General features: G+C 45.9%; 1 protein-coding gene across 5 annotated transcripts in view; it reads left to right on the plus strand.

The window, feature by feature from the left end:
- The window catches only part of LOC127003855 (protein rolling stone-like), a 77,454-nt gene extending 59,765 nt beyond the window's left edge, over nt 1-17,689 (plus strand). For 3 of the 5 annotated variants that reach the window (XM_050870943.1, XM_050870945.1, XM_050870946.1), the window contains 6 exons: nt 4,916-5,027; nt 5,446-5,628; nt 8,378-8,473; nt 9,128-9,209; nt 12,494-12,771; nt 14,587-17,689. In XM_050870943.1, coding sequence (XP_050726900.1) covers nt 4,916-5,027; nt 5,446-5,628; nt 8,378-8,473; nt 9,128-9,209; nt 12,494-12,771; nt 14,587-14,874 — 1,039 coding nt within the window. In that variant the 3' untranslated portion in view covers nt 14,875-17,689. Of the gene's footprint in view, nt 1-3,513; nt 3,546-4,898; nt 5,028-5,445; nt 5,629-8,377; nt 8,474-9,127; nt 9,210-12,493; nt 12,772-14,586 lie in introns of those variants that run through there. The other 2 variants (XM_050870944.1, XM_050870942.1) reach the window with 2 other exon arrangements.
- Nucleotides 17,690-18,717: the final 1,028 nt, after the last annotated feature.

The raw sequence follows: 18,717 nt of genomic DNA on the forward strand, positions 1-18,717 counted from the left end.
GCGGGAGGAGAGGCCATCCGTTCATACGCGATAGACCGCACAAATCAAGCTTGATGGATAAGCTAGCGCGCCCGTCTGCCTGCCTGGCCTCCCTCCCCGCCCTCCCCGCGCCCAGTGATGGATAGCCCCCCCGCGTGGACAGCCGCCCGTGATGATCGTTTGGGGAGTAGCGGGGATTGGCGGAGGCTCGGAATTTTTTGGTTAGTCGGACCGAGTTTGGAGGAGTGAAGGAATGATGGCCTGTAGTGTATGTGATCTTGTTTGTGTTGTTTTTCCTTTTCTTTCTTCTTTCTTCTGTTTGTCTGCTTCGTCTTCTTTCTGCTTCTGCTTTTCTTCCCTTTTCTTCTCCTATTTCTCTGTTTCTTCTTCTCCCCACTCCTTCTTTTTTTCCTCTTCTTCCTACTCCTTCTCCTCTTCTCTCCTCCTTCCTACTCCTTCTTTCTTCTCTTTTCTTCTCTGTTTATTCTTCTCCCCTTTCCTTCTTTCTTCTCTTTTCTTCTCCTACTCCTCTGTTTCTTCTTCTCTCTACTTCTACTTTCTTCTCTTTTCTTCCCCTACTCTTCTGTTTCTTCTCCTTCCTACTCCTTCTTTCTTCTCTTTTCTCCTCTTTCTCTGTTTCTTCTTCTCCCCTTTCCTTCTTTCTTCTTTTCTTTTCCTACTCCTTTGTTTCTTCTTTCTTCTACTTTCTTCTCTTTTCTTCTCCTACTCCTCTGTTTTCTCTTCTTCCTGCTCCTCCTTTCTTCTATTTTATTCTTGTTGTTCTTGTCGTTTTTGTTTTCCTTTCTTCTTTCGTCTCCTACTCCTCTGCATCCTCTTTTTAATCCATTTTCTCCTCTTTTTTCTTTTTTTTTTATCTTGGTCTTCATATTCCTCTTCTACTTTTCTCTTCCTCCTTCTCCTTCTCTCTTTATTATTTATTTTCTTGTTTTTGTTTTTCATATTTCTCTTCTCCTCCTTTCTCCTCCTCCTCCTCCTTCTCTTTTAATTATTTTATTGTTCTTGTTCTTCACATTTCTCTTGTCCTCCTTTTTTCTCTTTCTCCTCCTTTATTTTTATTCTACTTGTTCTTGTTCTTCATATTCTTCTTATCTCTTATCCTCCTCGTCCTCGTCCTCGTTCTACTCTTCTTCCTCCTCCTCCCCCCCCCCTTGTTCTCCTCCTCCTCCTCTTCCTGCTCCTCCTCCCTCCACGCCGCGGCCCCCTCGCTAGGCAGTGTCCTCTGAGCCACGTGATGCAGCCGTCGACAAGTTTATCCATTAACTTTACACCAGGAAGACCCAGAACGATCTCGCCTCGCCCCGCAGCTTCCTCCTCCTTGACTTAAACTCCCTCTAAACGAGTCTTGAGGCAGCGTGTTCTCTCTCTCTCTCTCTCTCTCTCTCTCTCTCTCTCTCTCTCTCTCTCTCTCTCTCTCTCTCTCTCTCTCTCTCTCTCTCTCTCTCTCTCTCTCTCTCTCTCTCTCTCTCTCTCTCTCTCTCTCTCTCTCTCTCTCTCTCTTTACCTCACTCCCCCCTTTTCTTTCTTTCTTTCTTTCTGTTTTCCTCCAAATTCTCTTCTCTCCACATCAACTGACTTTTCTTCCCTTGCTTCCTTCCACCCTTTCTCGTTTTTTTTCTCTCTCTTCCTTCTTCCTCTCATTCTCTTTCTTCCTTCGTTTCCTTCCACTTCTCCCCCTTCTCTAACTGTCTTCGCGTCCCTTTCTACCTCCTCACCTCCATCTCTCCCTTCCTCTTTCTTCTTTTCCTTCCACCACTCTCTCCTACTTATCTAACTGTCTCTTCTCGTCCATCCCTCCCTCCTCTCTTTCATGTCTCCTTTCTCTTCCTCATTCCCTCCTTGTTTCCTCTGTTTCCCTCGTAGCAGAATCACCAGGGAGGGAAAGAAAGAAGTAATGGAGGCGGTTGACTACACATTTCCCTTGACTTCCTTTCTTGCGTGTCGCCGGAGCTGCAGGGAAGGAGAAAGAACCGCTAAAAGTAATGACAAACGGCCTCCCTTGTCTTCCGCGGCGGCTCATTACGCGACCCTCAGGTTCTCCTCAAGGGTCGCGCCGCTCGCAGAAGTTCGGCGTTGCTGGGGCGATCGGGTGCAAGGTGGGAGGGGTAGATGGATGTACAGGGGGACGGAGGAGGAGGGTAGGCAGGGAGGAGGAAGGAAGGTTAACTGAAATAGCACAGGGAGAGAGAATAGGACATGTGGGGTGTGGGATAGGGAGTAGACAGGGAGTAAAGGGAGAGAGGGAGACGGGAGTGCAAGGCGGGAGGGGTCGGAGGAGGAGGATAGGCAGGGAGGAGGAAGGAAGGTTGACTGAAATAGCACAGTGAGAGAGAATAGGGCTTGTGGGGTGTAGATTAGGGAGTAAACAGCTAGGGAGTAAAGGAAGGGAGGGAGGGAGAGAGGAGTGCAAGGCGGGAGGGGTCGGAGGAGGAGAATAGGCATGGAGGAGGAAGGAAGGTTAACTGGAATAGCACAGGGAGAGATAGTAGGGCATGTGGGGTGTAGATTAGAGAGTAGCCAGGGAGTAAGGGAATGGAGGGAGGGAGAGAAGAGTGCAAGGCAGGGATAGACGAACAGAGGGGAAAGTTCAGAAAGAAGTTACAGGAAATATATAAATGAGGAGAAATCAGGGGGCGGGAGAGCAAGGTAGCGACGGGGGGAGGGAGAGACGGACAGCCGGGAAAGTTCAGCGGCATTTAGCGAGGAGGTGCATCCCGCCACTGTTCCTTCGGCTCCTTTGTATGGTAATGGCCGCGACAGCCGGTCAGGCGGGGGACGGCGGGGCCACTGTCGGGGGAGGCCGGGGAGGAGGACTTGCCTTGTTGATTAGCTAGATGAGAAGGAGAGAGAGAGAGAGAGAGAGAGAGAGAGAGAGAGAGAGAGAGAAACACGACTATGAACTCCAAATTAAGAAAACTAAACATTATAACACACACACACACACACACACACACACACACACACACACACACACACACACACACACACACACACACACACCCCCCCACACACCTATCCTCCCCCCCCCCACACACACACCTAACCCCCCCCCCCCCACACACACACACACACTACCTCCCCCCCTCCACGCAACACATATAAATCGGCCCGCAAATCCACAGGTGTCACGAGCCTTGCACCAATAATCGGGGCGCAATTACGGGCGCGCGCTGCACCTGATCCCCGCCGCTGCCTAGACGACGTGTGTTGATCGGCAGCGAGGAACGTGACGCGGCGGCTCAGAGCGGCCCCGAGCGTGTGTCTTGGAACGTGGGGCTTCGGGGGATCAGACATACCGTGAGGGGAATGACCTGACCCGATGGAACTTCACCTAACTTAGCCTGATGACCTGCGTTGTAAGGGTCTTGACGAGGAAACTAGAGGAGAATTAGCGAAAGATAACCTGACCTAGCCTGAGAGAGTTGTTCTGTGACCTACAGTGTTGATGTTTGACCCATTATAACGATCTGCAACCTGATCTGTGACCCGTGTACCTGACCCCCTGACCTTTAAGCTACAAGAGGGACAGTAATGAAAAGTGAAGAAATGTAAGTGCGCTGTGTTGAAGGATGGGCGGTCGAGAGAAGGGATAGAGGGCAAAAGAGAAGTGTCAGGAAGAAGGAAAGGGATGTAAATGAATTGAATTGAAGGGTGGAAAGTTGAGGGAAGGAAAGGAAACGAAAAACAGTGTCGAAGAAGAAAAGAGATTAAAGTTAGAGTGTTTTGAGATGAATAATGGGGAACAGAGAGAAGAGTTAAAGGGAAAAAGAAAAGAGATTAAAGTTAAAGTGTTTTGAGATGAATAATGGGGAACAGAAAGAAGAGTTAGAGGGAAAAAGAAAAGAGATTAAAGTTAGTGTTTTGAGATGAATAATGGGGAACAGAAAGAAGAGTTAGAGGGAAAAAGAAAAGAGATTAAAGTTAAAGTGTTTTGAGATGAATGATGGGGAACAGAGAGAAGAGTTAGAGGGAAAAAGAAAAGAGATTAAGTTAAAGTGTTTTGAGATGAATGATGGGGAGCAGAAAGAAGAGTTAGAGGGAAAAAGAAAAGTGTCGGAAAGAAGGAAAGGTTAAACGAAAGTCAAGATACACAACCAGCAAGAAATATAGCGTGATAAGTCTCATCGCTCACTGGTCAAAGCAAACCGCTCACTCTTCTCTCTCCCCTTCCTCCTCCTCCTCCATCTTCGTCTATTTCTTCACAAATCAGTTTTATCTTCCAAGGAAAAGTCAAACACGATCTTTATACTTCAGAATTTATGGCGTGTTCTATTATTTGCATCGTTCTCATTCCTCATTTGTTGCCGTGAAAAGGACAGGATATATTTTACTTGGAAACGTATGTGTGTGGGTGTGTATGTGTGTGTGTGTGTGTGTGTGTGTGTGTGTGTGTGTGTGTGTGTGTGTGTGTGTGTGTGTGTATCGATATGTGAGTGTATGTCTATATATCACATTTATATAGTTTTTTTTTCACTTCGTCTCATCAGAAGAAAAAAAAACGTTCCAGTTGTCATCATAATTCTCTCGCCTTCTCTCCTATTTGTTTCCCTTCCTTCCTTCGTTCTCCTTCCCTCTTTCACATTTTCAGTTTCCAGTGTCCATGTGTTCTGCTATTCCCCTTCCTCAGTATCCATGTGTCCCTTTATATTCCTATCCGTCATAATCATAATTCTCTCGCCTTCTCTCTAATCTGTTTACCTTCCTTTTTTCTCCTTCCTTCTTTCACATTTTCAGTTTCCAGTGTCCATGTGTTCTGCTATTCCCCTTTCTCAGTATCCATGTGTTCCTTTGTATTCCTGTCCCTGTCCTGATGTCCCTCGTTCTTGTCCTTAAATGCTTATCTCCATCAATATCACTCACCTGTCCGATCTTACCGTGTGCCCTCCACGTGTCCCTAATAGCGTGTCTCCATCGGCAGGCTGAGGCGTGCCGGGGGGGCCATGGGCTGCTGGGCGACCTTCCGGCGGGAGCTGCGGCTCTCAAACTTCCGCGTCACCCACCCGGAGCCTCACGTCTTCCTGGTCTCGGAGGTAAGGGAGGAGGAGGAGGAGGAGGAGGAGGAGGAGATTAAAAGAAGTATTCGAGGAAAAGTCAGGTGTGTGTGTGTGTGTGTGTGTGTGTGTGTGTGTGTGTGTGTGTGTGTGTGTGTGTGTATGTATTTAACTGCCTATCTATCCAACTATCCATTTTTCACCCTGCTTATATACTTTTCTATCAATCTACTTGTATAACTATCTATCTACCTATCAATCTATTTAGTTCTTTCTAACTTACTTTCTCTCTTTCTCTCTTTGTCCCTTTCTGTCTCTCTATATATCTCTCTTTCTTTCTATCTATCTAGTTATCCGTCTATCAATCTCTATCTCTCTCTTATACCTAACTCTAGCATATCTATTTAAACATGTATCAGTAAGGCCAACAATCCTTACACTTCTTCTTCCCCCCCAGTGGCAGGAGCAGCCGGTGTCCTGCGTGCGGCCGTGGTATGTGGTGTACCGCTGGGCGTGGGCGCTGTATCACCTGTGCTGGTGGTCGGCGAGCCTGGCCAACGAGGGGGGCCTGGACGCCTCGCTTAAGAGGAAGGCCTACCACTTTATCTACCTCACCAACTGGGCCTACCTCAGCATAGTGGTAAGAGGGGGGAGGGGAGAGGGATAGATAGAGGGATAGGTAGATAGATAGATAGGTAGAAAGCGAGATATATAGGTAGGTAGATAGATAGATAGAGAGAGAGAGGGAGAGGGAGTGAGATTGTTCGAGAATGAATCACAAACATCTATTTTTGCTATTTTTCTTTCTTTCAATGAGACAGTAACATAATTTTCATCTTCCTTTTATATTTTCTTAACCTTTTCTGTCTTTTCCTTTCTTTCTTTCTCTTTCGCATCCTTTATTTTTCTCTGCCTCTCTCTTTTGTCCTTTCATTTTTTCTTTCTCTTCCCCATCCTTCATTTCTTTCTCTTTTTCTCTTCATTATTCTCTCTCTCTCTCTCTCTCTCTCTCTCTCTCTCTCTCTCTCTCTCTCTCTCTCTCTCTCTCTCTCTCTCTCTCTCTCTCTCTCTCTCTCTCTCTCTCTCTCTCTCTCTCTCTCTCTCTCTCTCTCTCTCTCTCTCTCTCTCTCTCTCTCTCTCTCTCTCTCTCTCTCTCTCTCTCTCTCTCTCTCTCTCTCTCTCTCTCTCTTATCCTTCCACTTCCATTTTTCTTGCTTTATTTTCCTTATAATTTCACTTCTTTCTCTCTTTCTTTCCCTTATCCTTTATATTTTTTTATCTTTCCTTTATCCTTCCCTTCCTCTCTTTCTCTTCCTTACTCTTCCATTTCTTTCTCCTTTTCTTTCTTTCGATCCTAATCCCTTATCTCATTATCCCTCTCCTCTCCTTCTCCTCACCCTATTCCTTCTTACTCTTCCTTCTCCTCCTGCTGCTCTCTCCCTTACTCCCTCCTTAACCCCTTTCGTCCCTCATGACTCCCCCCCCTTTCCTTCCCTTCCCTCCCTTTCTTCCGTATTCTTATGCAGTAACCCAAGTAAACCCTTTTGTCTTCCGCCCTTGCCTTGAGACCTCTCCCACCTCTTCCTACTCTTCTCCCCTCCTTTTACCCTTCCTTTCTTTTCCTTATCTCAGCGTACCCCAACGCCATCACTGACCCTCCCCATCCCCCTCTTCCTCCTCCTCCTCTCCTCCTCCTCCTGCTACTGATGGCCACGGGTACTCCCAAGGGGGACAGAATAATTGAATATATTAAGATAAGGACTAACTCGAGGAACTTAGGCTTTCAGCGGAAGATAAATGTGCCTTCGGAGGAACATCGGAAGGAAGGAGGGAAGGAAGGAATGGAGAGAAGGAAGGAAGGAAGGGAAGGAGAGCGAGTGTAGCGTTAAAGTATACTCACTCAAAGGGTTAAGGGGGGATCGTTCTATCGTGTGTGTGTGTGTGTGTGTGTGTGTGTGTGTGTGTGTGTGTGTGTGTGTGTGTGTGTGTGTGTGTGTGTGTGTGTGTGTGTTTCTTTCATGGTGTCACGGTGATGTATGGGTGCTATTAATTTACTCCTGCACACACACACACAGAGAGGCCTTAACACGTTCTTGTCACATTACAAAGACTCGCTCCTCTCCTCCCGTAATTGCTGACGACGTGATTGCCGCGCCCTGAATGTTATTGACACGCCAGTCACCGACCTATTAGATACAACGAAGGCGAAGGGGATTAACGGCTGTTGTGACTGCTCTACTACTACTACTACTACTACTACTACTACTACTACTACTACCACTACTTCTACCACTTTCTTTGCTTTCCAATATATGTATGCAGCTGAAGAAAGTTTATCTACCATACCGTGAATGCAGAAAAAAAATAATAGCAGCACTTCCAGTAGCAATAGTAGTAGTAGTAGTAATGGGAATAGTAGTAGTAGTAGTAGTAGTGGTAGTAGTAGTAGTAGTAGTAGTAGTAGTAACAGGAGTAGTTTTATCGCCGTCATTTGTCCTCAGATGTTCGTATTTACTAACAAAACAACACTGCAGTTTGCTACGCGAGGTTTCCGACAGCTTCCTGGAGCCTACGGAGTATAATATTTACACCTATTCGACAACCTAAAATCAAGGGAACTCTCCCGCCACATTCAGCACCATCAAGCTGATCATTGGAGGGTGTTTCTGCAAGATTTCCACCAGATTACCGAACACTTTCCATTGCCTACAATACAAACAGTGCGTCACGACCGGAGCGTAGCCTTGGTAGCGACGCGTAAAAAGTCTACGGATACAACCAGCCACGTTCACATTATTCAGCGGCTTTCATGACGAACAATGCGAACTCCCTAACTCCCCCCCAAGAACATGTTTATTTTATATCACTATGTAGGTCATATGTAAGCTGGACGAGTAATTATCACGGTAATCCCTCTTCGTATGATAATGGTCTCGTCTTTCCTCCTCAGCTACTCGTCCCTCCCTGCTTCCCTGCTAAACCTCTGACTTTGCCAATGTAACGTAGTTTGCAGTATTCCTTAATTAGTAACAGAATGAGTTGATATTAAGGGCACTATATGAGAAATGAATGGTAAGAGAGCTCAAGTAAATTGGACAGTGTTTGTTTTGGGGAACCATGTCAGGTATCTGATTTTACAGTAAAACAGAAATAAATGCTATAACTTCTACGACTACTACTACTACTACTTCTACTACTACTACTACTACTACTACTACTACTACAATAACAATCATCATACAACTACGCAACTCCTTCCTACCACCACACCCACACCCACACCCTCCACCGCTACACCACTACCCCCCCACCCCCCACCACCACCACTTAAGCCCACACAAAAACACCTGCACGCCTCACCTGTCATTAACGTAACCCTCCCTCGGCAGGTGATGACAGCCGTGCACGCAGGCCTGGTCACCGACGCCTGGCTGCGGTACCGACGCACCGGCCAGCTGCCCAAGACCACCACGCTTCGCTTCAAGGTCTGTGTGTGTGTGTGTGTGTGTGTGTGTGTGTGTGTGTGTGTGTGTTAGTAATACTCACTTTTACTCACTGTATTGGTATGTCTTGGCTCTTTTTTATGCTCTTTTTTATTTCCGTTCTTACTGCGTCTTGAGTACTGTCCAATAATTAGTTTTCCTTTAGAAGTGTTCGTTTGTTGATGGTGACGGTAGTGGTAGGAGTGGTGGTGGTGGTGGTGGTGGTGTAGACACCCGTAACATCTTGTAATGGTGTGAAGTTTGTGTGGTTAGAGGAGTACAAAGAGCTAAAGGAGAGAGAGAGAGAGAAGTAATGAGAGAAGAATGAGAGAGAGTAGTAATGACAAGAATAAATGAAGTAAAAAACAATGAGGGAAAAGGGAGGGAAGTGAGGAAAACAAGTATGAAATTGGACATGACAAGAGGAAGGATGGAGATGAGAAAATAGGAGGAGAGGAAAATGAAACAAGATGTATTTGTGGAAGGATACGAAAAGGAGAGGAAGGAAAGGGCGAAGGGGAAATAAGTGGAAGAAAGGAGATAAAAAAATATAAAAAAGTATGCTTAAAGTGTCTTCCGTATGTGTGTGTGTGTGTGTGTGTGTGTGTGTGTGTGTGTGTGTGTGTGTGTTGACTAATTGGTGTTGTGGTGTTACAGGTGTTGTGGGTGATGCAGAATGTGGTGTTCCTGCCAGCCCTGCTCATCACCGCCGCCTACTGGAGCGCCGTGTACAATCCAGGTGAGGACACACACACACACACACACACACACACACACACACACATGATACAGACCCTTTCAACATACAATTAATTCTTTTCTCTCCCACTTTTTTCCTTCATTTTATCCCCTCTCTCCTTTCCTTTCCTTCTTTTCCTTCCCCATCCTCCTCCTCCTCCTTTTCCTCCTCCTTCTTCTCTTCTTCCTTCATCTATATAAATTTATGTCTGTTTCATCTCTACTCTCCCTTCCTTTCTTACTTCTCCTCTTCCTCCTCCTATTCCACCTCCTCTTCTTCCTCTTTCTCCTCCATGTTTTCCTCACTAGGGGGCGTTAACCTGTTGGCTCTTACCTGGCTACACTCTTACCTACCTCCAATTACGGTCCATAGCTATCGACCTCACGTCCCGCTGAATAATATGTGTGGGGGGGGGGAACCTTATACGTCTCATTACCCGAGTCATGCGCATTTTTCTTCCTTGCTTTGGTGCCATTAATCGCTAGGGTCGCGCTAAGCCGGCCACTTTTCTATAGATTTGTTCCCATGTTTTCATTCTCTTATTGAAGTCTTTTGTTCATGCTCTTTTTCTTGATAATGTTCCTGTTCTTGTTCTCTTCTTATTTTTGTTCAATTTTTTGTAATATTCTGAGTTAGTAGTTAGTTGGTTAGTTAGTTACGTAGTTCATTAGTTAGTTAGTTAGCTAGTTAGTAAACAAGTAAGTATGTGTTGGCTACAGTTTCCGGTTGCATAAAAAAAAAAAACAGACAAGGTTTTCAGTGACCTCAGATACTAACAAACAAACCCGAACTTCTGCTATAAATTATTAAGACATGGCAACTATGGTTCGTAAGATAAACCCAAACTTCATAATCACTAACACTCTTTTTCATCACCCTTCTATCAGTGTATCCTTCCCATTTTTTTGTAGCTATACACTCATCGCTATCACTCATACAAAGGCTTCCTCCTCATGCTTCCCATATATCTCCTCCCACGTAACTACACTTTCCCGCCAATCTCACACACGCTTCAGTCTCTTCACGCTTTCTATATAACATTTTCCAAGTAACTTCACATTCCAGCCATTCTCACACACACACAAGCTTCATCTTCACTCCTCCTTTGTATCCTTTCTCAAGTAGCTACGCATTCCAGTCACGCTTATTTACGCCTCTATATTGACAGGAAACTGATTCCCACATTCCTACACACTCACAGGGCCTTCCTTCATATTTTATTTTATTTACCTTCCACTCACATTCCCAGTCTCGCATTCCTCAACAGTTGCTCACGCGCTCTTCTTATTTTTGTACATTCCACTGGTACTTGTATACATTCCTCGGCCTGGTATGTTCGTCTTGGCATTTACGTTCTAATCACAAAACATTGCTACACTCTAGATACATGACTTCACACTTTTGTTAACGTCTGTATTGTCTCTAAATACACACAGACTCAATATTATATAAACATTCTCTTTTTTTTTCTTTTTTTTCTCTCTTGCTTCCTTCCTTTCCTTCTTTCTTCTTTCTTTTTCTTCACTTATATTTTATTTTTCTATTTATTTTGCTTTCCTTCCTTCGTTTCCTTCCTTTCCTTTCCTCCCTCTCTTGTTTTCTTCCCCCCCCTCTCTCTCTCTCTCTCTCTCTCTCTCTCTCTCTCTCTCTCTCTCTCTCTCTCTCTCTCTCTCTCTCTCTCTCTCTCTCTCTCTCTCTCTCTCTCTCTCTCTCTCTCTCTCTCTCTCTCTCTCTCTCTCTCTCTCTCTCTCTCTCTCTCTCTCTCTCTCTCTCTCTCTCTCTCTCTCTCTCTCTCTCTCTCTCTCTCTCTCTCTCTCTCTCTCTCTCTCTCTCTCTCTCTCTCTCTCTCTCTCTCTCTCTCTCTCTCTCTCTCTCTCTCTCTCTCTCTCTCTCTCTCTCTCTCTCTCTCTCTCTCTCTCTCTCTCTCTCTCTCTCTCTCTCTCTCTCTCTCTCTCTCTCTCTCTCTCTCTCTCTCTCTCTCTCTCTCTCTCTCTCTCTCTCTCTCTCTCTCTCTCTCTCTCTCTCTCTCTCTCTCTCTCTCTCTCTCTCTCTCTCTCTCTCTCTCTCTCTCTCTCTCTCTCTCTCTCTCTCTCTCTCTCTCTCTCTCTCTCTCTCTCTCTCTCTCTGTCTCTCTCTCTCTCTCTCTCTCTCTCTCTCTCTCTCTCTCTCTCTCTCTCTCTCTCTCTCTCTCTCTCTCTCTCTCTCTCTCTCTCTCTCTCTCTCTCTCTCTCTCTCTCTCTCTCTCTCCTTCCTCTCTCCTCCTTACATTCTCATAACACGTTGATGCATCTTATTTCTTGTCTCTCTCCCTTCCTCCCTCCTTCCTTCCTTTCCTTATTAACTTACCCACCGCTGCGCATCTAAAGCCTGTTACTGATGCTTTCTTTCACCCCCAAACCCACTTCCATACTCTCCTTCTAGCAGCATCTCACCTTTTCATGACCTTTAACTGTTTCTCATAGCTCTTAATTATGCTTTCTCTCAACCTATACCTAACTTGCACACTCTACCACACCATCTAGCAGCATCTCACCTTTTCTTGATCTTTAACCGCTTCTCATAGCTCTTAATTATGCTTTCTCTCAACCTATACCTAACTTGCACACTCTCCCACACCATCTAGCAGCATCTCACCTTTTCTTGACCTTTAACTGTTTCTCATAGCTCTTAATTATGCTTTCTCTCAACCTATACCTAACTTGCACACTCTCCCACACCATCTAGCAGCATCTCACCTTTTCTTGATCTTTAACTGCTTCTCATAGCTCTTAATTATGCTTTTTATCAACCTGTATCTAACTTGCACACTGTCCCACACCTTTTAGCAGCCTCTCTCCCCTTCTCCCCCTCACCAGCTGATCCCATCACTTAATCATGCTTTCTTTCTTCTTTCATCCCATTTACATACTCTTCCATTCCTTGCAACAGTATCCTAGTCCTTTCTTCGTGATTCTGTGTTTTTTTCACCCCCAAAACCCACTTGAATACTTTCCCACACCCTTTAACAGTATTCTATTTCTTCGTAATCCTCTTGCAATTTTTTCAACCCCCAACCCCCCCCCCCCCATAACATACTTACATACTCTCCCACTCCCTACTGCACCATCTAACCCCTTCTCCCTCCCCCTCCCCACCAGTTGACCCCATCACTGCCATCAACGCCCTTTGACAGCATTCTATTCCCATCGTAATCCTCTTGTGTCTTTTCCTCCCCCCATACACACTTACATACTCTCCCACTCCCTACAGCAGCATCTAACCCCTTCTCCCCCCCTCCCCACCAGCTGACCCCATCACTGCCATCAACGCCGACGTGCACATCATCAACTCAGTGTACGTTCTCCTCGACCTCTGCATCTCCGCCACGCCCGTCCGCATCCTGCACTTCTACATCCCCTTCCTCTTCATGACCGTCTACCTCGTGTTCACGCTAATCTACTGGGCGGCGGGAGGCACCACGCCCGACGGATTCACCGCCATCTACCCCATCATGGACTGGGACAACCTCTCTGTCACTCTGCCCTTCGTCGTCTGCTGCGTCATCTTCAGCCCCTTCATGCAGGTGAGGAGGAGGAGGAGGAGGAGGAAAGGGTGGAAGAAGGTTGGAGGGGAGAAAATTGAATAAGAATAGATAGGATTGATTTTTGAGGAGGAAAAGGGAAGGGAGGAAGAAGGTAGGAGGGGAGAAAGTTGAATAAGAATAGACAGGTTTGATTTTTGAGGAGGAAAAGGAAAGGAAGAAGGTTGGAGGGGAGAAAATTGAATAAGGATACACAGGTTTGATTTTTGAGGAGGAAAAGGAAAGGGACAGCTGCAGTATCTTGGGAAAAAAGGAAAAGCAAAATGGGGGTTAGCAGCATCCAGGAAGGCGGAGAATGCATGACAGGGATGATGAGGAAATAGAAAACCTGAGCTATCCCCGTAACGCAGGCGGGAAGAAGAGAAAATGGGATGATCCGTGGCAAATGAGGAGGTGAAGGATCGCTGAGGGGATAAACAGGGAAGGGAAAGAGAAGGTGGAGGATGAAATGGGACGTCTAGTCATAAAAAATAGAGGTGGAAGATAACTGAGGGAAGGGAAAGGGATGTAAGAGGAGGTAGTAGGATGCTCTGTTATACCAAAGACAGCTGTAAGATCACTGAAGGGAAGGGAAAGGGAAGTAAGAGAAAGACAGGACGATTAACCATACGAAAGAAGAAAGGTGTAAGTGACTGTAAGATCACTAATGGAAAGGAAAGAAACGAGAGGAAAATAGGAAGATTATTCATATCAAAGGGAGGTGTAAGATCATTGATGGAAAGTAAGGAAAAGAGAAGAAAATAGGAAGATTATTCATATCAAAGTGAGGTGTAAGATTAGTAAAGGAAGGCAGGAGGGAAATGAAAGGAGGAAACGGAGGATTAGTCATACGAAAGAGAGCTGTAAGATCATTGATGGAAAGGAAAGGGAAGAGGAGGAAATAGGAAGATTAACCATACCAGGAGAGGCATAAGGTAACAGGGAGAGATAAAGGAGGTGGAAGAATGAAATGGGAAAGGAAAGGAAAGTGGAAATAGATTAAAACAAGTAAACAGAGAAATAGGAATCATAACAAAGAAAAGCCGGTTTGAGATCACTGAAAGGAATAAGAGGGAGGAAAATATACCTGAAAGAAGAGGGAAAAAAAAGGATAAATTAATTAGAATAGAAAAAAAGTCCTTGATTAGAGAGAGAAAAAAAACGTGCTGAAACAGGAGACTCATGCAGGGAAGAAGAAAAAATGTGTAGCTGCAAAAGTCCACAAGGGGAGGGAGGGGAGAGGAGGGGGAGGAGGGGAGGGGGAGAGGGAAGGGAGGAGACATAATGATTGGAGGGAGGCAACGAACCGGCGTGATTAGAAGGGAAGAGGCGAGAAGATTGAGGAAGACAACGGCGAGGCGATGGAAAAGGAGGAAAAGGAACAGCCGAGAGAGAGAGAGAGAGAGAGAGAGAGAGAGAGAGAGAGATTAATATACAACCAAACATTCTAATTCTTGACTAAGCTAATATTAATGAAATCCAGACGGTCAGTTCTTCTATTTTTGAGGACCGTCTTGCTTCCTTCCTTCTGCTAGAGTAACAAGAGTGAGGTTGGTATTCTTAGACAGTTCCGACTCTCACATCAACCATTTCCAAAGGCCAAAAATGAGATCAGTCGGGTTCTAATGAGTGTTTTTGTAGGTTCATGCCACAGAAAAAGGGTCAAACTACCACTAGGGTCAATAAATTACCCCTGGAAATGCCCGAAAATCCTACGAAAGCCTTGTCAAATATGTGTGCTGGGGCGCCGGAGTGTTTAAGAATACGGCCCTGAGAATACTAACATCAATCACCCTTCTCCCTCCCTCCCCGCGGCAGGGCTTGGTGTGGGGCGTGTACCGGGCGCGCGTGGCGGTGCGGGAGCGGTGCTGCGGCGGGCGGTCGTCCTTGGCGCCGCTGCCCCACCCCGCCACCATGGACGTGATCCTGGGCCGCGACGCCTCCATGGAGAGTGTCTACGCCCGCACGCCGGACCCCGTCACCGGCCAGACCGTCTCGCTGTCTCCCGTCACCCCTCAGAACGTGTACCAGAACCCCGTCTCGCCCCAGACTCAGTACCAGCCGCACAACAACACCCAGCAGGCACCCGTCACCCAGTCTGTCTAGCTGGCGCCCGTCACTGCTCTGTCTAGCTGACCTCCAGTACCACTCAGGCTGCCCGGCGTCATTATTTGAACTCTGCTGCCTCCTGTCACTGCCGAGCTAATGCCTGTCACGTAAACTGTCCAGCTGGATCCTGTCATAGCAGAACTGATACCCGTCACGTCCCCAGCTGACATGTTCCTGACTGTCCAGCTGGCACCCGTTAGGTCATAGGCTGTCGGGGTGGCGCTCGCACGTTCTTGAGTGTTGAGGCTCCCGGCAGTCCTGGGCAGCAGTCTTGGGTGGAGGCAGCGTGGTGTTGGCGGGCGTGACGCGTGACCAATCTGTGTCGTAATGATGTATACGAGTGTTGTGTTGATGGATTCGTCTTCCTCCTCATTCGTCCCTCTTCTCTCCATTCCTCTTCCCCGCCAGTCCTTTGCTCTCCCGTTCTCTTCTATCTCCTACACCGCCTTCCTTTCCTATACCATCCTTTACCTCATCTACTCCGTTCACTTTCATTCATCTTTCTGTCACGTTATTCCTGTTTTCTCCTTTATCCTCCACATTTTCCTCTTCTACCTATTCCTTTTTTCTACTTTCATCCCATTTTCTCCATTCCCGTTCTCTTCTATCTCCTACACCGCCTTCCTTTCCTATACCGTCCTTCACCTCATGTACTCTCATTGCTTTCGTTCATCTTTCTGTCGCGTTTACTCTTATATCCTCCATATTTTCCTCCTCTACCTACTTCGTTTTTCTACTTTCATCCCATTTTTTCCATTTTCCTTTCTATGTCCCTTTCCATTATTCCCTGTCCTACCAGCATCTCTTTCCTTTCATTCTCCATATCTCTATTTCTTTTACTTCCTATCTCCCGTTCTCTTGTGTCCTCCTCCTCCTCCTCACCCTAAACTGTCACCTAAGAAGCCAGGATCAGTCAAGCCCTCTTATTTATTATCATTTGTGTCAGAAAGAAGTGTGTAGACGCGACTGTTTGCCTCGAGGTTCAGACCAGCCGAACCAGCGCCTCACGAAGCTCCGAGTCTCAGTGAAGCCTCGTTCGAGAATCTGGTGAGAGCTGGCAACCCTCACCTCGCCTCCCATCGCCATTATTGCCACGTACTACCATCTGTGCGTGTGTTTGTGTGTGTATGTGTTTGTGTGAAGGGTCTGGTGGTGTGATGATAGCAGTGGTGGTGGTGATGGTGAGTTGTTGTTGGTGGTGGTAATCAGTGTCATTGTGAAATGATGGGGTGCTGGGATGGTGGTGGTGAAGGTGGTGTTGGTAAATGGAGGATGATGTGGTGGTGCTGATGGTATGGTGATGGTGGTGAGGTGATGAGGACAGAGGTGTTGAAAGTGAGAGGTAATGAGGACAGGTGTTGTGAAGGTGAGGTGATGAGGATGTGAAAGGTGTGAATTGATGGACAAAGGTGATGGAAAAGGTCTATTGTTATTATTATTATTATTATTATTTATATTTAGGAGACAAGATGTTCAAGTTACCCTCACTGACTGACCGAATCTTTGCCGTCTGTCATCAGTAAGGGAGTTTTTTTTATAGATTCGTTTTTATCAGTTATTTTCACCTTTAATTCACCTGAGAGAGCCAGGACAACACGGTGGTCATTGTATGGTTCCATTTACTTACTAGTCAATAACCTTACCTCCAAAGACGTTATTGCTAAGTTGATTCGTGGTTATTTATTTATACGCGGATGATTTTAGTTACGGTATTTTACTATATTTTATTGATTGACGTGTCTACGGTGACTTCCTAGCAGGTTGTCAAAGAAGGAAGAGCTTCGTCTGCACTTCAGTAAAACAAAGGAAACCAGGGAGGCTTTCGTATGTCAGCCCCTCGTAGGAAAGGAACACATCCCCACGAGTGCGAGGTCCTGTAACTTGCAGCTTCCTTATTGGTGGCGGTGCACACGACGTCTGAAGGAAACAAAATATGGATTGAAGTAGGTTTTTTCTCTCTCATAACTCCCGCTTACCCCTCAAAAGCCTGGCCTCACCCCGGCACTGACTCCAGATGCATCGATATCAATTGTGGATGTTGCGTGTTACTGGATCTCACGGGCATATTGTCTTGTTGGGGTGACTGTACCTTCGTGAAAAAAAGAAACGCCTTCCAGGTCATCTTTAAGTTCATTACCTCATTCATACACTGATGATCTCCATTAAAGTATTTTACTGTGAGAGACTTGGGCGTTGTGTTTCTACGGCGGTTCATCAAGGGAAGGCTTTGTCTGTATACTCTGGTAAAGCAGCTCCGTCAGTTGCTGGGCCTCCGTCGAGGTGCGCGCCGCCGCTGTGTTGTCCTGTCAGAGATTCTTGTCGCTGGAGAAGGTCCATGAGTCACAAGTTTTCCAGACAGCTCGCATCAGTGGTCTGCCTGATGTTATCTCACACAAAAGATCTTGTAAAAGGAAAATAGAAAACCATTGTTACAGAAAGATGTACGAATGTGTTAACATAGAATTTCAGTAATCTTTGTCGCTCCCCGCCAAAACAGTGATGGGAAGCATAATTCTGACAGCCTACAGCTTCCCGGAGACTGCTTGTGTTGTGAGTCACGCGGACCCGAGAACCGAGCTGCCCGGAAGACTCTTTAAACGTCGGACTAAAGAGAGACAGACGACACGCCTCCCTGCAGTGTTTCAAGGCTCGAGGGAGATGATGAAGGCGGCGGCGGCGGCGGCGGGGTGTGCAGGGTGTGAGTGTGGAGGCGCCGTGTGTTGAACGCTACTTACTCCTTGGTTGGCACGAGGGTCCTGTTTGTACTGTGTTTTGTATATTGGTAAAAAAATACACTGTAGTTAAGACGATTGCCTGGCGTGTTTGTCATCCTGCAAGCTTTGTGTTACTGAGCAGTTGAACTTTTATCATTATCATTATTATTATCATCATTATATCATCATTGTTATTATTATGTCTTGGATAATGTGGAAGAGATTAAGTGGTATGGATTAGACTCGATTATGATTATGACGGGGTGATGTATATTAAGTGGTATGGGGAAGGTGTGGATTGGGTGGAGTAGATAAAGTGGTATGGGGGAGGTGTGGATTGGATGGAGTAGATAAAGTGGTATGGGGGAGGTGTGGATTGGGTGGAGTGGATTAAGTGACGTGAGTTAAGTGGAAGAGAGACGAGGTGTTGTATTCATTATTTCATTCAGTTTTTCATCCATTCATTTACCTATTTCATTATTATTTTCTGCTTATTATCACTTACAAATACATTCCAGCATTTGGGAAAGATATACCATAGCTAAGTATTTTATCAGGGTTTTCATAATATCAGAGTCGTGGGTCATTGGATTTTTGGGACCACTAACTTGACGTCTATAGAATTACGTGCTTCCCATATATCCTTATCCTCTTCTATCCTTTCTGTCGTTCTATCATGAAGTCTTGGTATGCTATTATCCTTATGTGTTTGTATTCTTGTCTATCATATCCTGAAATCCTTGTGTCCTTCTACCATTAAGTTCCTAGTCCTTATATCCCTCCGTCTTTCTCTCCTCACATCCTTAAACATCCTTAAGTCTACTACCCTCAAGTGACTCAAGATGTCTGGTGCTCCTCCTTCCCTGCCAGAGTCGCCGCCAGAAGCAGTAAGCTATACTCCAACTGCCTCTTGCAACGTGGGAGCTACAGAGACACCTGAGGCCATTCACAGGTGTCTTTCATCACACTCAGGTAAGCTATATTAATGCGCCAGTCCTTGTTGAGTTCAATGGACAGGTGTGCAGGTGAAGTCAATGTGTAAGCCCACCTTTAGTTTACCAGAGAGTTAAGTTTAGTGAGTCAGTCCTTGCTTAGTTCATGAGACAGGTAAGCAGGTGAGTTTAAT

This window comes from Eriocheir sinensis, chromosome 26 (assembly GCF_024679095.1).
Source record: "Eriocheir sinensis breed Jianghai 21 chromosome 26, ASM2467909v1, whole genome shotgun sequence".
In the NCBI taxonomy this organism is placed as follows: Eukaryota; Metazoa; Arthropoda; class Malacostraca; order Decapoda; family Varunidae; genus Eriocheir; species Eriocheir sinensis.